General features: G+C 42.1%; 1 protein-coding gene across 1 annotated transcript in view; it reads left to right on the top strand.

The window, feature by feature from the left end:
* SNX30 (sorting nexin family member 30) overlaps positions 1-18433 on the top strand; it is a 50051-nt gene that overhangs the window by 25965 nt on the left and 5653 nt on the right. The window contains exons 3-8 of the mRNA XM_010309129.2: positions 609-719; positions 4412-4570; positions 6928-7123; positions 7809-8008; positions 12503-12589; positions 17366-17518. Of these exons, the coding sequence (XP_010307431.2) occupies positions 609-719; positions 4412-4570; positions 6928-7123; positions 7809-8008; positions 12503-12589; positions 17366-17518 (906 nt within the window). The remainder of the gene's footprint in view (positions 1-608; positions 720-4411; positions 4571-6927; positions 7124-7808; positions 8009-12502; positions 12590-17365; positions 17519-18433) is intronic.

Below are 18433 nucleotides of genomic sequence, written 5' to 3'. Positions count from 1 at the left end.
GCATACACGAATTTAAATGTAAACAAAATTGCTTCTTCCTCTCAGAAATCAGTAAAAACAGTCCTTTGGCAATGGCTTATGTTCTAATCTTTTAGCCTTGAAGGAGTGTAATAAGCCTGTCACTTCTGGAATATGGGGGCAGTGGTGAAACTTTTTTCACCCATGGTTAGTGCACCTCAGAAGAAACAAGTCATGAAATATTTTTGCTTTTAATTCTTGATGGCTAAAATAGTCTTGTCCTTGGAATGAAGATGTCATAGAGTCTTCCCTGCAAACTTGTAACTGGTAAGAGATTAGTGCGGTGCACAGTAGTCTCCACAGACTTCTCCCATAAAGTTTATCTGAGCAGAACATGTAATGAAGTTAAGAGACCTTAAGAACACATCAGCTCCAGGTAATCATTTTTCTTATCGCTGGCTTTCCCACTGCTTGAAAGGCCAGAGGATCTTTCTCTCATGCAGGCTGCAAACACAATTTTGGGGATGGAGCCCCTGTGCAAGGTTTGTCTGGCCTCACCCTTGCCACTGATGGCTGTACTGCATTTGCTGCGAAGCTCTGAAGTGAGAGGTTTTGGGGCACGCTAAGCATATCCTGTTCTTCTTTTCCAGACCACGCGAGCAGAGTTTGATTTGCCAGAGTATTCTGTCCGCCGGCGGTACCAAGACTTCGACTGGTTGAGAAACAAGCTGGAAGAGTCTCAGCCAACACATCTCATTCCCGTAGGTAGTAAGCAAGAATCTGCTGTTGAGGACAGTTTTGTATCTGTCTTCCAAGGGTGATATTTTGGTAATATGTCTCTTTAGACTTAAATACAGTACTTCATTCTCTTCTAGTGCAGTGGGAAGAGCTTCCTGTTCTTGACTGATTATGAAATGTAGACTTTTCTTAGGTGGCATACCTGAGAGATGAGCTTTGGCAGGCTCCTGTAGGGCAGCATGGTTGGCGACTGTTTTTTGGGGCATAAATGGAATATATTTGATCTGTTTACACAATTATTACTTCTAGATTTCTGAATATCTGAGGCTTATGAAAAGCCACGCAGGTACTTTAAGTCCTAGTCTCAGTCAGTTTTTAAGGTGGCCTTTTGAACTGGTTTTAAAGAGAGTATTTTAAAACTATTTGGGCTAACACTTAATAGCACAGCCTTACAAATCTTAGCCTCTGGCTTGGTAGCTATTGCATGCCTTCAGTAGGCAGAAGTTTAGCTAATGCGACTAGCTAAACTACCACACCCCTTGTTGCTGAAGCTGGCAGTCTGATCACCTTATGTGACATGAAGAGGCTAATACTGATCTTCAGCAGTCTGTTTTTTATGTTGTGGAAGAAGTGAAAAGGTAGGAATCCCATGAGATCACCACCATCAGCTCTCTTGAACAAGGAAATTCAAAAAGGCCTGTAGGAGGTGAAATGTTGGGAAATAGCAACACTGCTGGCATACTTTAGCTTGCCCAACTGGGATAGGGAGAAGTTGCTCTGCTCTTCCTCCCCTAGCAAAGACTAGGCAATGTGAGAAATAGTCAGGCTGTTCCAGTGTAGAGAGCTATTTAAGTCCTTAATTTCACTGGGACTTGCGTCTAAGTGAAATAATAGCTCAGTCTATCAAAAATAAGAAATACTTCACAAAATCATGTGACAACACTAACTGGCAGCAAATATGTTTACTGAGGTGTAGGGAGCAGAGAATGAGTGAGCTTGCTGGGTTAAAGTGGAGACATGAAATTAACGTATTAGCTGCCCAGACACTCTTTTCTCCCTCGCTGTTCTCTGAACAGCAGGAACCATCGAGGTTAAGCTTTTACAGATTCTTGAGTGTACTAACAGGCTGCCAGTCCTGAAGGCTGCAAAGCAATAAATAATAGTCTAGTAGCAGAAGGTGAGTCACAGCCAGGGAATCAAGCTGCTTTTCTGTGACCTGGACTTTCTTGCACACAGAATGGCAAATTTGGCAGAAGTGGCTCTAATACCGGACATGAAACTGGCTGCAGAGCAAGGCAATCTCTTAAATGCCCCTCTCCTAGAAAATATGGAAGCATAAGAATGTGCTGCCCTCTTTTATCTGTCTATGTGCAAGTTAGCAGTTCAGGAATTTTCCTATTCATCTCCTCCATGCAGTGGTATGGCAGGGAGATTGCTGAATGCTTTATGTATTTATTGCATAGAAGTAGATGAAGAATGGAAGCTATAGGCAGTTTCAGGTGCACTGTGACTCAAATGTATTCTGAAAGGATGTTTCAAGCCAATCTAAGACTATCTGTATTTCTAACTGGAGATAACTGCAATCTGTTGGAGGCCTTCTGTCTAACAAAATACCGAAAGGGGGTTGTCTTCCTCATCTCAGTATAGCGCCTCTGCCTGAAATGTTTCTGTAACAAATGATCTGTCTTCTCAGTGCAGTGAGTCATGATAGCCTGCATTCAGGAGCCCAAACTAAACTGAACATGTGTTCCTTTTCATCTTTGATTACTGTTTTTTACTTTTTTTAAAAAGATCTGAGACTTACTCTAATCTTCTTCTTTCAAAAAACAGTAAAAATGCTCTCAGATCTGTCTCTATACTAGAAAGATAAGCCTAACATGGCCAAAGATCTTGTCTTTGGATGATGGTGTTTGGATACTTGAAGCCATTTCTGACTACAGTGAACTCTGCTCATATGTCACAGCAGGGAAAAGTAGACTGTTATGCTGGAAGACTATAAGGTAGATAAGTAACACACAGTTAAAGCAGGCTATCAGTTGCTAGCTGTGTGTATTGACTCCTTGGGAGGGACGTCCACAGGCCTAAAATGTGAAGAACAGTAACTACTGCTATAGACAAAACCAGGTTAAATGGCAGAAGCCTCTAATAGAGGTGCGCCCTTTGGTGGGTCTCAAGTGCTCAAACTTTAGTGATTATTCAGTGCCAGTTTGCATGTGTTTGGTTGAACGGGGGTTCTTGAAACTAATCTCCCAGCTTGTCCTTTTCCTCCTGCATGTGGTGCTGAGGTAGTGACTTTCTAAAGTGTAGAGTCCCAGTTAAAGTTTACAAAACAAGGGAAGAGACTTTTCCTTCCTTCCTGAAGACTACTGCACTAAGCATTATTTGTCTGAAGAAGTCTAATTAGTGTGTATCTTACACCGGTTTAACCAGAATGACTGATCTGAATGCTAAGCATAATAAGGTAAGTCTTAAAATTATAAGAACTAAATATAGTGGTCAAAATGTAGCTGTGTTGCAGCTAAGTCATACTCGCTGGGTTTTGTTAGGAGGTGTAATCTTCATGTACATCCCACATCAGCTAGCATATGGTGGGAAAGGCATATGCATACAGAGGTTTTTTTTTTCCTCTTTGAATTACTTTTATCACAGATTTCAAGTGACAAAAGATCCTTTGCAGGGGAGAATCCTGATTCCTGAATTGGGTGAAAATGGCTGTCATTGCTAGCTCAAGAGTAAGCAGATTATCTGCCTGGACATACTGTTTCACAAGAATAAAATACAAAGCATAATTTTAAAACTGGTATTAATGTTAGAGTCCATGCTGTCTGGAGACAACAAAAGCAAATGTAGTAGTAGAGCTGAGACTAACCATGCTGAAGCTTGAAGAGTTTTCTTCCATTTGAAGCAATACTTTCAAGCCTGGAGACTAAGTGTAATGGGAGGGACTGCAGAACTAGCAAGTCTGGAGGCAGATTTGGGCTTACCTGTTAAGCTGAACTGCAGAAATGAACTGATAGAGTTGAAATAGGAGTGAGATGAAAGAGTAGATATATTGGCAGACCTCTGTCACTTACACAGACATGCTCAGGAATGTCAGCTTTGATAGATGACCAAGTGTGCAAGAGCTTCAGGAAGGCTCCACCCTGGATTAACTTGACCGTTTGCTGTGTCAAGCATACTCATCTGTCTTAGCTTTAGTGATAGCACCACACTGAGCAATAAGCCCTCCACAGAAGGGCCCTGTCCAGGAGCTCTAAAGTGTTCAGAATGGGGGAGGAAAAAGTAAGTAGAATTGTTAAATTTTCTGAGTTTCCTTGGATTGAACAGCCTTGCTTCAACATCAGGGTGTCTGTATGCACAAATTACTGTAGTGGGTAGCGTGCGGCTCCACTGGCATCTCCTTTAGAGCTGGAACATGGATAGCAGTACAGTGGAACACCCTAAGCTATGCTAGAAGTGCTTAGTGTGAGTACTGTTGGGGCTTCACTGGTATGGCTCTCAGCTGAAGCCTCTCAGTGGAATTGCTAGCATTAGGCCAGACCAGTTAAAAGGTAATTCAGAGCAGTGCTTGCATCCCACCTGATGCATGGTTCCTGTTAGCGAACAACATTTCAATGCCTGTTAATACTGGAGTTTGATCGCTTTGTGTGTTTCCAAATATCAGAAGCAAGTTTTTAGTCTTCCTTATATTGTGCATTTTGCTTGTCTCTGACAGCCTCTTCCTGAGAAATTTGTGGTGAAGGGTGTGGTCGATCGCTTTTCTGAAGAGTTTGTGGAGACGAGGAGGAAAGCATTAGACAAATTCTTGAAGAGAATAACTGATCACCCGGTGCTTTCTTTTAATGAGCACTTCAACGTGTTTCTCACAGCCAAGGTAAGCCAGTAACTTCCAAACACAGTCGTTGACAGGAACAACAGAACAAGCACCTTTGCAATCTTTTTCAAAATGAAGGTAGAAAGACATTAATAAAACTACATGTGCAGGTCTGAACTTCCCCTAAAATACCAGAGTTGTTGGGCACCCTGAATGTGGTGTGTAACAGACCTCTGTGTGTGACAACTGCATGGGTTCCCTTTGCCTGAAAGGAAGGGTGCTCTGCAGACTTACAGATTCAGTTCTCCAAACCTGTTTGCTTTGTATCCCTGTGTCTAGAACATGTTCCTCTGATGCAAGAGAGGTGCAGAATTTAGGAAGCTGTAGAGTCTGTAAAATCCTCTTTTGAGGAGAAAGGAAGTGGGGGAGGAGGAGTGATCTCTTTTGCACAAAAGCCTGCAAATTTCTTGATTTTTTTTCTCCTTTCTTGTCTGTGCTTTCTATACTGCTTGCATCTGTTGTCCTCAAAACTAAGTATGAAGACCTCCTTCTTGTTTGTTCTTGTTTGTTCAACAACTTTATGCGTATCTTCTGTGTGACTCATCCAGCAATGGTGCAATTTTCTTTGGCTATCTTTTGAACTGAATTTTAAATAAGAATAGGAGGACCTACAGCCATGCTTAGGTTTAACCTGATAAGTGAGAAGAGCTGTAAAAGCACATCTTTCCAATGTCACATTACGCTAGCTCACTCAAATGTGATACTTAATTTGAGCTCACTTCAGGCTTCTGCTCTGCTTGCTGGTGATGTGAGACTTGCTCTCCAGTTCCCTTTTATTTCCCCTCCATGGTGAATTTAACTGCTGAAACAAGCCAGAAGTGCAGAATTTAGCATCTTGATTGTTAAATGTTAAATAGCTTTGTTCTGCTTTTCAGTTGTCAAGGTGTGATGCAACTTTTTTAGCTGCTTAGTTGTCTTCTCCCACCCCTGTAAAATGAATGGTAAGGGCTTTATCCTCAGCCCTGGGCTGGGCTTGCCTTGAGAATACAGAGCATCCAGCAAGGCTGAGGGAAGAGGACGTGTGTTCTTGGGGCTGTCTCTAGTGTTGGAACTTGCTGTATTGCAGCAGCGAGGTGTCATTTTAGTGTGGTAGAACTTCAGAACTTAGTTACTGCTGAAAGTCATGAGACCACCTCCTAGATGAATAAAAGAGAAACCAAACTTTCTTCAGGTTCCTTTTTTGTAGCAGTAACACACCAGAATGCTTGAGGGAGAGAGTGAATAATTTTGAGTTAAAGGGTCTTTTTCTGATGCTTGCTTGCAGGTAGTGCTTAGGACAGGCAGAAGACAAGAGTCAAGGAACCACTGCATTTAAATGCAAACTTAATTCAAAATTGTAGTAGCTGCTAAGATGTCAGGTTCTCTTAATCAGACTTAGGTTTGACTTATGTATAAGTACTTGGAAAGAGTACCATAGTATGTGTTTTGAAGATGTCTGTTGTATTTTTTTAAAGAGCACTCTAAGCTTTTAGTCTAGTCTGTATTACCATGTCTTGATTCTTAATCTCTATGGGTCTGCTTGGTTTGAAAACGTCTCTCCTGAAGCTGCACAGGATAACCTAGTCACAGGTCTTAGGCGTTGGAGATGTCGAATAGTGACCTCTGCTGGAAGGAATAAAATGCAAAATGGGCAGCCTTCTGGCTAACTAAACCCACTTCTTTCTGATGTGCTGTCAAGGTGAAATCCCTTGAAGATTGTAGGTGAACAACCTTGTTAACACAGGTTGTCTGAATGTTGATTTATGCAAATGTGTAAAGCATTGTTTGGCAAGGAAGTAGCCATGCTGCCTGCACAGAAAGCTTAAGTGTCTGACCTGGCCTGAGCTGCAGTCTGTCTTGCAGAGAAGCTGTGCTTTTTTTATGCACTGTCTTCCTCTACCTCCTATCTGATCACACAAGTGAGATGAGAAAGCTGCTGACCAAATAGACATGCAATATGTGACACTGTACTAGGTCATCAGAGCCACCTGGTGTATTTGCATAATACTGGTGTGGTGGGCTATGATGTAAAAGTATGTGTGGATGAATGGCATGAACAGTATTGGTGGAAACAGAGCTGTTAATATCACTACTTCCCTGGGGACAGTACAGGAGGATGGCAAAGACTGGCCATGTGCAAAGGTGGACCACCTACTCATGTATCATGTATTTCATATCATTATTCTGGATAGCTTATCTCCATCTAGAGGTAGTCTTGAAAGTGTGCTCAGCTGTACAGCGTGTACAAAGTGAAGCTTTGTTCAAGGCTACATGTCACATGTAATATCTTGCCTTCACAAGATTTCATCTTGACAGGAAAGTATCCTTCACTGTATTAATCTTCCAGCATGCAAGTGAAATATTTCTAAACTTCCTAGGATCTTAATACCTACAAAAAGCAAGGAATGGCACTGCTGTCAAAGGTGGGGGAGTCTGTCAAATATGTCACAGGAGGCTACAAATTAAGAAGTCGGCCACTGGAGTTTGCAGCCATTGGGGAGTATCTGGACACATTCTCTCTAAAGCTTGGTACCATTGACAGAATAGCACAACGGATTATCAAGGAACAGTTGGGTAAGGACACAAGGTGCTGTATTATAATACCTCACTCTGAGCGTTCTGTATCTTGTTCTGGTTGATGGCATGACCAAGACAACTTGCATCAATGATTCTGGCTTGTAATGTGCCACACACAGAACTAAACGTAATGCCTCTTGCAGATTTAAAACAGGCCCAAAGCCTAACACAGTATCTTATTAGTTCACACAGTACCTAACACAGTATCTTATTAGTATTCCTATTAGTTCAACTCTCCAAATATTTTTTTTAAAGTCGCTTTTGTTGTTATACCAGCTTGCTTTCTTGCTGGAGTTATTTTTGGAAAGACTTTTGGGATGGGGGAAAAAACCTGTAGATTCCATCTGGAGGAGTACAGACGGAATTCCTAGATGAAGATAACCTTTACAGACCAATTTTACATACGTTTAAAAAAATTACTTTGGCTGCTGGAGATACAACTGTCTTTGTATTGGAAGCTTGTGGGGAATGGTCAGTTAAGCAGGAGGGAACTTGAAACTGTCATCCGTGCAGTCACAGAGCTCTATCTATTAAGATGCTAATGCAACACAAGGCTTGACTCCTGGGGGACTTAATATTTGCTAAGCTTAGTGCATAGTTTCTCCTGTTTGGTATGAGTGTTTGCAAATCCTTGTGCCTCGCTCTTACTCTGTTAATCTACTTTTCCATCTGCCTCTTGCAGAATACTTGGTGGAACTACGAGAATATGGACCTGTTTATTCAACCTGGGGAGGGCTGGAGGTTGAGCTGGCGGAGCCACTGGAAGGGGTTTCTGCCTGTATTGGGAACTGCTGCACAGCCCTTGAGGAACTCAGTGAAGACATGACAGAGGACTTCCTGCCTGTGCTTAGGGAATATATATTGTACTCGGATTCAATGAAGGTAAAGAGCCCTGTGGCAGAAGACACTGTCATTGTGTTTGCATGGAATGATATATTAGCAAGTTCATTCTTTCTAACAGTGGGAAGGGTTGGTGGTGGGAAAAGTGGGGAAATAAATAATACAGTAAGTAGGAGGATGTTTTCATAATCAAAACCTGGAATGTTTAGTAGCAGGATACTGCATGGGTAGCATTATCTGTCTGCTCTTCAGTCAAGCTAAGGTCAGTAATGTTGGGGTGCACACAAAGTGTTGAAGGGCTGCTCCTTCATCAGAGAGGCAGGTGGTACTCTGTAGGAGACATCCTGTGGCTGCCTAGAATCTTCTCTTTGCATTGTTAGAAAGGCGTTTGTGGCTCAGCTCTTCAGTACTGGGTCAGTGTCTGGCCCTGCGGAAAAGGTAGTGTTAGCAGCTTCTGTCGCTTGTATGTAGCTGAATTGGGTGGCTCCTTGTAGAACCATGTGTTCAAATGACAGACTCTGATTCCTCTCTCACTCCCATGCCCTAGACAGGATGTGTCTGTTGTAAAGTTCTGTTAAGTTCTGTATACCAAGTAACTGCTTGAAGATGTTCTGTGACTCTTAATATCTGTGAAGTCTTGCTAACTTACTGCTTATGCAGAAGTAATAAAAGCTACTTCAATGCAGTTTTTATTTTCTTGAAGTTAAGGAGCATTGATAGTCAATCCCATTGCACAGGGAAAGAATTTCTGAGTTAACTGCACTGAAAACTGAAACTGAGGACTCTGGTTTGGCTGTTAGAGCTTTTTCACCACATGCCTATGGTACAGATGTATTAGCAGTAGGGTGCTAACAGACAAATTCCTTCTGAGGACCTTCCTCTTGAAACACCCATTACAAGGCTATGGTATGCACTCCTTTAGAGATGTAATAGCCTGTTGTAAACCTACAGTCTGAACATGATAGTCCTTCTCCATCTTACTCTTAGTCATTCTATACTTCTCAAACTGAGAATTGAAACTCTTACTTGCAGACTTCTTTTCCCAGCTTCAGATGGCTAGTTGTATGGCTCCTGTCTTGCCTGGCTGAAGTATTCTAGCAGAAGGCTTTGCACTAATTCCTTGAGTATAGTCTTTGCTTTTGTAGTCATGGTATTGACCTTGGTATAAAAAGGGTGCATTTTCTTTACAGGACTATTAACACCCAAGTATTGTTGGAATGCTCTGAGCTGTGGCTGGAAGTCTTGACCCAGGATGTTCAGACTTAGTCTTACTCTGTAGGAAGGGGAGTCTGTGTACTCACAAAATAAACAGAGCATGAGGCTAGTGGTTAAAGCTTTTAGCCCAGAACATCTGGCTTTTGATGCTGCTGATGCCACAGCCTACTGGAGATGGCATCTGAAGGAGCAAGCTGAACTGAGAGGTGCTTTTCACAAATGTAGCAGAGGAAATAAAATTTCTAAGCTAAAAAGCAAGGGTGTCTTCAGCTGTAGAGGTACTTCAGGCAGTTAAACACCACTTACCACAGGGAGAGTAGTGTTGAAGCCTTACAGCTAGACTACCTGTTGGCTAGGATACTCTGCTTAGTGTCTTTGTCGTCATCTGACAAGAGCCCTTTTAGAAAGGAGCCCTTTGTCAGCAAATGTGCAGCACCACATTTTTTGCAGTATGCTAGTGTTCCACAGAGAGGCAAGTGCAGAGGACGAACTCAGCTCCACTTAATTAAGTGCTGGTATTAAAATGTTACATGAACTCTGTATGGTTAACACTGCCAGAAGGGCTCATCGGATGATGCAATCCCCAGATGTGTGCTTGGACGCTACTCTTAATGCATGTTTAAAGCAAGCACTACATGAACAGCTGTCTCTCTAAAGGTGTGCAGTAAATAAGGATGCTCTTGTCTTGTAGTAGGAAGCTATGTGGTGTACAAATGGCATAGGATTGTGATTTTTGAAAGGAGGCTGATGCTGACACCTGAAGCTCCTTCAGAGATGTGCCAAGGTGAAATGTTTCAACTGAATACAAAATGGAGAAGGCCCTGCCTCACTGAATGCAAGCCAAGTCTTGCTTGTACAGGGACCAGGGGTTTAGTTCTGTCCCCAAATAACTGAAATGTGTGAGGGTTTTTTTGTTGGGTGTTGGTTTTAAAATTTTTTAAAATGTCTATATTTTTTCCTAAGTGAGGCCTTAACTAGTGGAAGTATTACATGGGCTGTGGTAAGTCTTGGGGATACTTGGTGCAGAGTTTTTCAGAGGAGCTACAGAAGCATTAATGCATTGATCTACAGCTGAGACAAGATTGCCTGGAGGTGCTAGAGGAAACACTTCCTTTTACATATGGGACAAGTGAAAGGGAAGGCAATATTTTTCTCATCATTTACAGGTCAGCCATTAATGGATACTTAAAGCTGTGTTCAGAAGCATATTGTTAATGGTCCATAGTGGATGGACTTGAGCACTTAAGGCGAAGTAAGACACCTGCCCTTTGAGTCTAGTCTGCTGATACCAGTTAATCATCGACTACTCCTGGTAGAGATCCATCTTACTGCACTAACTCCAGGCTCCTAAAAGCTGAATGCAATTGCTGGAAGCAGTTGTTTTTCTGAGAAGAAATTTCAGTTGATTCAGGTTCAAGAGGCAGTACAAAGTAGAAATACCTATTAAATCACTCAGGCTTTTATTGCATTGGCAACCTCAATCACTTAAAGGCTATTCCACATAGATGCTTAGATTCCAAAAGGAACGGGAATGTTGTAGATTTTCAAGCAAATACAACCAATGGCATGTTTGCTTGCATCCCTTTGGGGACAAAAGAGAGGGTTAAGATGTTGAAGGTAGATTTCTCAGTTTTGTCCCCTTTTTTTGCCTAAACCAATAGCAACTTTGTGGATGGGGTGCCATTCTCAATTATCGTGGACTGAAGTTTGTAAGAATGTTGATTGCAACATCTCCTATCTCTAGAGCAACTGTATTGGTGACCTTCCCTTGGCTTAAGAGGGAGCAGGGGGAAGGTGGTTAGTAGATACAGGGTTTGTACATCTTTAGGAAACAGATTTTGGCTGGACTGCCTCTTAGAGCTCTGAAAACTAATCTTTTAAACAGATACTTCTGTAGGCAACAGTGCACATGACTAGTCCTGCTTTACTAGCCTTGTCTGAAACTGAAGATGACTACCTCCTTTTGTCCAAATGGGGTAGTTCCTTCTGGGTGGCAGCAGGGAAGACTCCAGGGAGACTTAATTGTGGCCTTCCAGTACCTAAAGGGGCCTGTAGGAAAGATGGAGAGGGACTGTTTATCAGGAGGTGTAGTGATAGGACAAGGGGTAATGGGTTTAGGCTAAAAGAGGGTCGATTTAGATTAGATATTACAAAGAAATCCTTTACTGTGAGGGTGGTGAGGCACCGGCACAGGTTGCCCAGAGAAGCTGTGGATGCCCCATCCCTGGAAGTGTTCAAGGCCAGGTTGGATGGGGCTTTGGGCAACCTGGTCTAGTGGAGGGTGTCCCTGCCCATGCCTGGGGGGGAGTTGGAACTAGATGGTCTTTAAGATCCCTTGCAACCCAAACTATGATTCTGTGAAAGCATGAACTGGCCAAGTTGGCTGCAAGAGTTTGTTTTCAAATTTACACGTGCCTCAGCAGTGAGTTGGCTGACTGAGCGTTTTTATTAATAACTTTGTATCAAATTAATTATCAAAAATTACTTGTTGCTTCCTTGTGAACACTGATGTAAGTTGTCCACTATTGCAGTGCAGATGCAGGACTACTTACTTTTTAGTAGTATATTCTTAAAAAGACTAATTTCTGTGGCTGTTTTTAAATTGTAAGACTGTAGTATAACCTGAGTGGAGATCTTGGCTTGTGGTTGTAGTACACAATAAGAATAGCATCTTTTGCTCTCTATTCTGTCAATAAAATGTTTATTGCTTCTGAAACTCAGGTACTTCAGTTTTTTCACATAAATGGTGCTTTTCTTAATTTTTTTTAATTAAACCAACAACCAACCCCCCCCAAATTATTGAAAAGCAAAGCTTGCTTTTGTTCTAACAGGTTAACATAACAGCTTGCTATAAAGACTTTGAGAAGTCTTTGCAAGTGAAAAGGGAGATGTAATACCTTTTGTGGTAACCTTCCTGTCTCTTAGCCCATGCTATTGTTTGTCTGCTGCTTGAGGATATCAAAAGCTTTGCACTAGTCCTTGACAGCTCTGCTTTTGTTTATATTGTTTTCATGCTAGTAATAGGTCAACTGATGAATTGAATTTACTTAGTGAGCATTATATTCGTGATGGCTTCTATCTTGCATGCCTCCAGCTTGTCCAAAAGTTGAATTTTATCTGACCTTGCCAGCTGTTGGAGAGGAAGTGCTATTGTTTTTAAAAGCTATTCCCTAAATACCGCACAAGAGGACAAAGTAAGTCTGAAAATCTGACTTCAGACTGAATTAGTACTTAAGCTGTATCACTTTGCAGTTTCTTGCAGGCTGGGGAGTCAAGGAACAAGAGGATCCCTCTCACAGCTGTCTTTTCTCTTGCCCATAGAACGTGTTGAAGAAGAGAGACCAAGTCCAAGCGGAGTATGAAGCAAAACTGGAAGCAGTAGCTTTGAAAAAAGAAGACCGTCCAAAGGTTAGCACTTCAAACTACTCTACAAAAATATCTTGCACTTACACTACTTCCTGAGAAGAATGGAGAAACGAAACTTGCTTTTGACTAGGTCTGGTGGCTTCTTTGCAGTGTAAGCTATTTCTGGCAGAACAGAAGTTTGTTATTGGCAAACTGGTGTGAAATAAAGACTTAGGTATGAACATACATAACCTGTCTAGCAACTTTTGTGCTACTGATCTCCCACCATTCAGAGCATGATGACTCTAACCTGTATAACACTTGAACAAGAAGAAGCAATCAGTTGGAGTGTTCAGTGACACAGACTGAAGCAGTGGTAGAACAGTCCCTGGTGATTTAGCAGTACGTCAGCTCGCTGAGTTAAGGTCCTAGCCCTAACACCGCTGAACTGTATTGTAGGACACCTCTTTTGACTGTGGAAAACTCCATATTTTGCCCCTTGTGCTAGGGAGGTCTTCCCGTGTGATGCAGGTGTCACTGGGTGACAGGTTTTGGCTGGGCTTCATGCAGAAGCAAAGCTGTAAACTGGCGTGCTTATGCTGCCACCTGCTTTCTGCATGAAGAAACGTGCAAGAGCCCTATCTTAAATCACAGCAACTTTAACCAACAGTGACGACAGGTTTTGTTCCTTTCTGCTTGGTGGGGTTTTTTTGTTCCCCTTCATCTGTTAATAACTAATGGGTGACTTTCCAGTAGTAGGATTGCTGTACAATAATCTTACAGGAGGTTCACATAATGACTTTAATCTGAGAAGCTGAGTTCAGGACAGATCATAGAAACACAAACTGGTGTTTTTCTGGTCTTGTCTGTCACAGACTCCACAAATAGTGGTGTCTTAAGTATCTTGTGGTGATCTTGCATTTGGTCTTTTGCCTGCCCCACTGCTGGCTGGTGTGGTATGTACTCTTACTTCCTCTGTGTAGCTCTGTATGAGCAGGTATTCTAACAAATTGTATGTAGGATGGAGGGAATGAAATCTAGCATATCTAGCAAGCCAACTGAGGTTTTTAGGCATTTGATTTTATCAAGATCTTGATATAGTGGAACTGCTGAACTTTGCTAATCTCTCACCTGCTAAAATGCTTTTGCATCTCACTTCTCAGTGGGATTATTGTGTAAAGCACAGCACTTAAATAGCTAAGAATTTTTTTAATACTTATGTATCCTCTCCAGAGTATAAGCATATCTTCTGGCAACTCCTTGTACTTTTTGTCCTAACATAAGTCTTTTGTGTCGTTTACAAGATGAAGTTGAACAAATTAATAGAACTCCTTGCATGTTGCTCGCGGTCTTCAGATCCTTTCCACCTGGAGGGAATGTCCTTGTCTGTTAAGAACTGGGAGCTCAGAGCTGTGGCTAGCAGCACATCTTACACTGAGTGAGGTCTCCTGGCTATTACTTACTGGAACCTAAAAGCAGACAGAAGGCCATGAGCTGGGTTATGCAGTGAACAGCATTAGTGTTCCTTTTGGCATACTTAGCTGATTTGGCAGAAATAATGTTTTTTTTTAAAAAAAACCCAAACCTTAGCAGAAATAAAGGCCTACAAAATGAGGACCTATCATTACTTGTTAATATCTTCCACTGGAGGGCATTCTGGGACTGGCTGCACACATTATTGGATTGACTTCACGAAGCTTCGTCAGTGTTATTAGGTCATTCTCACATTGAAATGATCATTTTAGGACTTGGTGGCCTATAAAAACAAAAGTCTTGTAGGGCTGATGTGAATGTCTGTCAGCAAGTACTGCTCAAAATGCTGAAGTTTACACCAAAAGCGTAGTGTGTGTGTGATGTTTTTTGACACTAGCGTAACAGTATTAGTGCAGGGTCTGCAGCCTTTCTGTTTCTAACAAGTACAGTGGTGAAGTGATTCTTACCCATTTCTGACCCATGCTGGAGCTGGTTTTGCAGTAATCCATCCAGTGTGGTGCAGTGCAGGCACTGTTTCCTTTTGGTGAGATGAAATCCACCATTTATTATGTCTGCCTCAAGGTTTTGCGGTGATATATGGGAACAGTAAATATGGCAGTGCCGAACTTGAAAGTGACCATGTGTATTTACAGGGGGAAAAAAAAAAAGACTTGTAACAGTATGAGTTTCCAGAGAACTAGGAGGGTAGAGGTATCATATAAAGAGATTAGTTGCCTAATAAATGCTGGTTTTGTTGTGCTTCAGGGCCATTTGTTACTTGGTAATGATGCTGTAGATGAGTTTTAAAAGGTGGACATGCTGATGCTGCAAGCAATGCCATCTGCACTTGATCATGTTAAATTCTAGATGTGAGGCATACTTACTCTGGTCTCTTCAATAATTATATGAAGAGGAATAGATGTAGGTGCAGAACTTCATATCATATAATGAGGTGACCTGACTGCTGAATTTCATGCTCTGTTCTTGCCTGCATATACATCTCTTCCCAGTTTAAATTGGCTCACTGAAATAGTGATGGGCTCTTCTAGAGTTTATTGCAGTTTGAGCCAGTTGTCACTTGGTTTTGGGGTTGGGTTTTTTGAGCTATTCAGCCATCAGTAAGAAAGTAGTAACTTCCCCCAAAGTACAATCTTTTCCTCAGTTCCTAGTTGCTAGCTGCTATACAGTATCTCCACTGGTAAAAGCATGTAAAATCATCAGCACTGATGTTTCAACTTCTGTCCAAATCTGATGTTAGAACTATAACCTCTCTTTTCATTAACCTTGCACTAGCTGTAAAGTGCTTAAAAGGTGTTCATTAACTTAAAATTTTGTTTCAGCTACTGAGTTGCAACTTCTCTTCTGGGAAGCTGTAGTTTTGGAAGGAAGGGTGTTTACACTCCTGAACGGGACTGGTGCATGTGCAGACACTACTTTCATGATGCCTCTGGAGACTTAGCTGGAGTTCATTGCTGTTGTTCCTTAATTAGAGCATAATGAGCCATTTGCTGATCACTGGGATGTCCCTGTAGCTCTTAACTCAGTCTGGCCTGCAGGAGAACTGGCTGTGAGAAAGAACTGTTGGGTTTTTTTTTTTCATAGCTTCTTTGTAGCTTCAGGTCCTGACAGAAGAAGCAGGAAACTAACTTAATTGGATTGGGAAATCTTAGGTGGTCTTGCTTCCAGACATCATGACTCCCTTGATAGTCTAGCCTTGTCCGTTAAGATAGTAGAGTACTTACAAATAAGTGGCAAGGCATACTTGCCTTGAGGGGAGCCTCTTCTAAACCTGCCAGCCACTGGCTTGGCAGTTCTTCTCTGAAGCCTACAACAGAACTTCACGTCTGGAGTTGTAGCAGAGTGGATTCTGTAGCCAGAAGTATAGTGCTCGGAAAGGGTGGGGGAAGTGTGTAGCTACTGAACCCCCAAGCTGCCTGTAGTGTAAATCCAGTTGTGTGAATAAAGGGCTACTCGTATTCCATGACTATGAAGGAGGTGCTCCCTGTGTCTTGAAGCGCTTTATCAGAGAACAGGTGTAGGACCTCTTCTGAGTATCAATCAGTAGAATACTTCAGTGATCAGCCCTAATCCACATCCTGGCAAAGAACCAGAGTTGATACGTATCTGCCTAAATTGTGTACCTTGCCAAGCTGGAAGGTAGTAGCACACCTCTAGCTTCCTATATTGTAAACCATGAAAAGATTCTTACATAGTCTGTTCATCCTCTTCCTTCCTTCACACCCCGCAAAGAAAAAGGAAATTTCCTGAAAGTATCAGGTATGAGAAGAGCCACTACAAATCTGCAAATGTTCTTCATTCTGCTTTTTGCCTCTGTGCAAGTCATAGCTTCCAGGGTGGAAGTTCACTTCTCACATTGGTGCTAGAGCTCAGAGATTTCCTTCTCTGAGGTCATGGGCTTAGTCTGCATGTCCTTACAGGCTTCCGATCTGTGTGGACCATGCAGCACAAGGAGAAAGGAGAGAAAGGTGTTCATGGCTTTCCTGCTTGAAGAAACATTTGTAAATTGTTCCTGTAGTTGTCTGGTGTTATACATGATGTTCGATAAAATATAAGCAAAGAACGGCAACTTCTTTGGCCTAAAGTGCATCTACTTTGGGCTTGTGACTACTGTCATAATCCATTTAAATCTCTACCTAGGCTTGCAATAGGTTGTCCTTCAAGATTTCTCCCACTGCTCATGTGTGATTGTGTCCAGTGTTGAGCCCCAAGGCCCATAAGCCAATCCACCGTGCTGATCAACAGCGCTTTGCACTTTTTCTTTTCAGGCAGCCTGTAAAGTTAAAGGTGGAATCTAGAAACTAGAGGTTTAGGAATTTTATTCTGCAGCCATAGCTGATCACTGCTGTTTGTATACTGTGATCAAGAGGTAACATTGAAGTCTCTTACCAGCTCTTTGGACTAAGCTAAATGTTTGTTGTTTCATACACACTAGTGTAAATTGGGAAGTGCTTAGTGCAACTGTAAATGGGAAAGAGGAGAGGAAGCTTGCTCTGGAGCTGTAGTCAAGCTGCTCAGTTTGAGAACTGGGAACTGAGCCTAGGCACCCAGCACTTACACTCTTGATGTGCCTCTAAGCAAGCTTTTCCTCAGTCTGCCTCCATATCTGACATGGAAATGGACAAGCACAACTGCCCACCACTGCAAACAGCAGAGAACAAATTAAGGAATCCTGTCTCCTCACTAATACAGAAATGGGGCTTTTCTTCCTGCAGCCATAACTGAGTTTATTCAGTTATGGACTGTTAACTTACTCTTTGCTCTGTAGCTTTGCTCAGGGAGGTTTGAGCTAATTCAGCAGTATAGCGCTCTCAGTGACGGTTTCTATCTTCATTTCTTTTGCTGCAGGTACCCACAGATGTTGAGAAATGCCAAGACCGAGTAGAGTGTTTCAATGCTGACCTGAAAGCAGATATGGAGAGATGGCAGAACAACAAAAGACAAGACTTTAGGCAGCTACTCATGGGGATGGCAGATAAAAACATCCAGTACTACGAGAAGGTATGTTGCACTGCTGGAGCACTGACAGGAATAAGAGTAGTTCATTTTTCTGAGGTGTGATAATTCTTCAGGAAATTCTCGTGCTGTCTTGAAGAAAATCTTGGACATTTAAATTGGTTCTCTAGTGCTGTGGAAGCTGCTCTTTGTCAGCAGCTTAGTGTTATCTCTTGAGTTGCTGGTCATGCTCAAGTGATCTGCATGAGACTAGCAGTCTTTTGCAGGGCAGCCCTGTCACAGCATTTTGTCCTGGATGCTTGTCTGTGTTGCATTCCTGAATTGAACAAATTACTGAGCAGCAGCAGTGGCAATGGAAGAGAGCAAAAACGCATGTTCTAGTAATACTACCAAGCTAGAAAATCTCTTGACTCTGCCTTTTATCAACCATACTACATGGGTTAATGGACATCCATTCACCATATATAGATTACACCTGGTATGCACCTCTGTCCCCTTATCCATAGTTCTGTCTCTTGTATGCTAGTCCTGGAAATACCTAGTCAAGTGCCTCTGTCCTTTTTCAGATGAAGCATGTGTACCTGAGACCCAGTGTCAGATTTTTTTTTTAAGTGAAAGGGTCTTGACATTCAACTGCACATGCTGCCAGTCTAGTTTTCCTTCATGCTAGAACAGTGCTGCCTAATGCAGTGGTTGATATATTAAACACTACTAGGCTTATGCATGGTGATGTACTTAATCTTCTTGCCTATTGCTTTTTTTCCACATCTACTTTACAAGTTTCTTCCTGTGCTAGGTTATGTCTCCATGTAATATTAATATGCTCTTCTTTTTGCCCTTTCCAATGTCTGTCTTGTCAGTAATTCATAACTAGTCACACAGAACTTCCTTCAGCCTGGTCTCTTCTCTCTTCTGAGACTGCTGTGGAAGGGAGCATTAAAGACTCCACTGAACATCCAG

Source organism: Balearica regulorum, chromosome Z (assembly GCF_011004875.1).
Source record: "Balearica regulorum gibbericeps isolate bBalReg1 chromosome Z, bBalReg1.pri, whole genome shotgun sequence".
Lineage (NCBI taxonomy): Eukaryota > Metazoa > Chordata > Aves > Gruiformes > Gruidae > Balearica > Balearica regulorum.
This window is presented reverse-complemented; position numbering and strand designations above follow the sequence as displayed.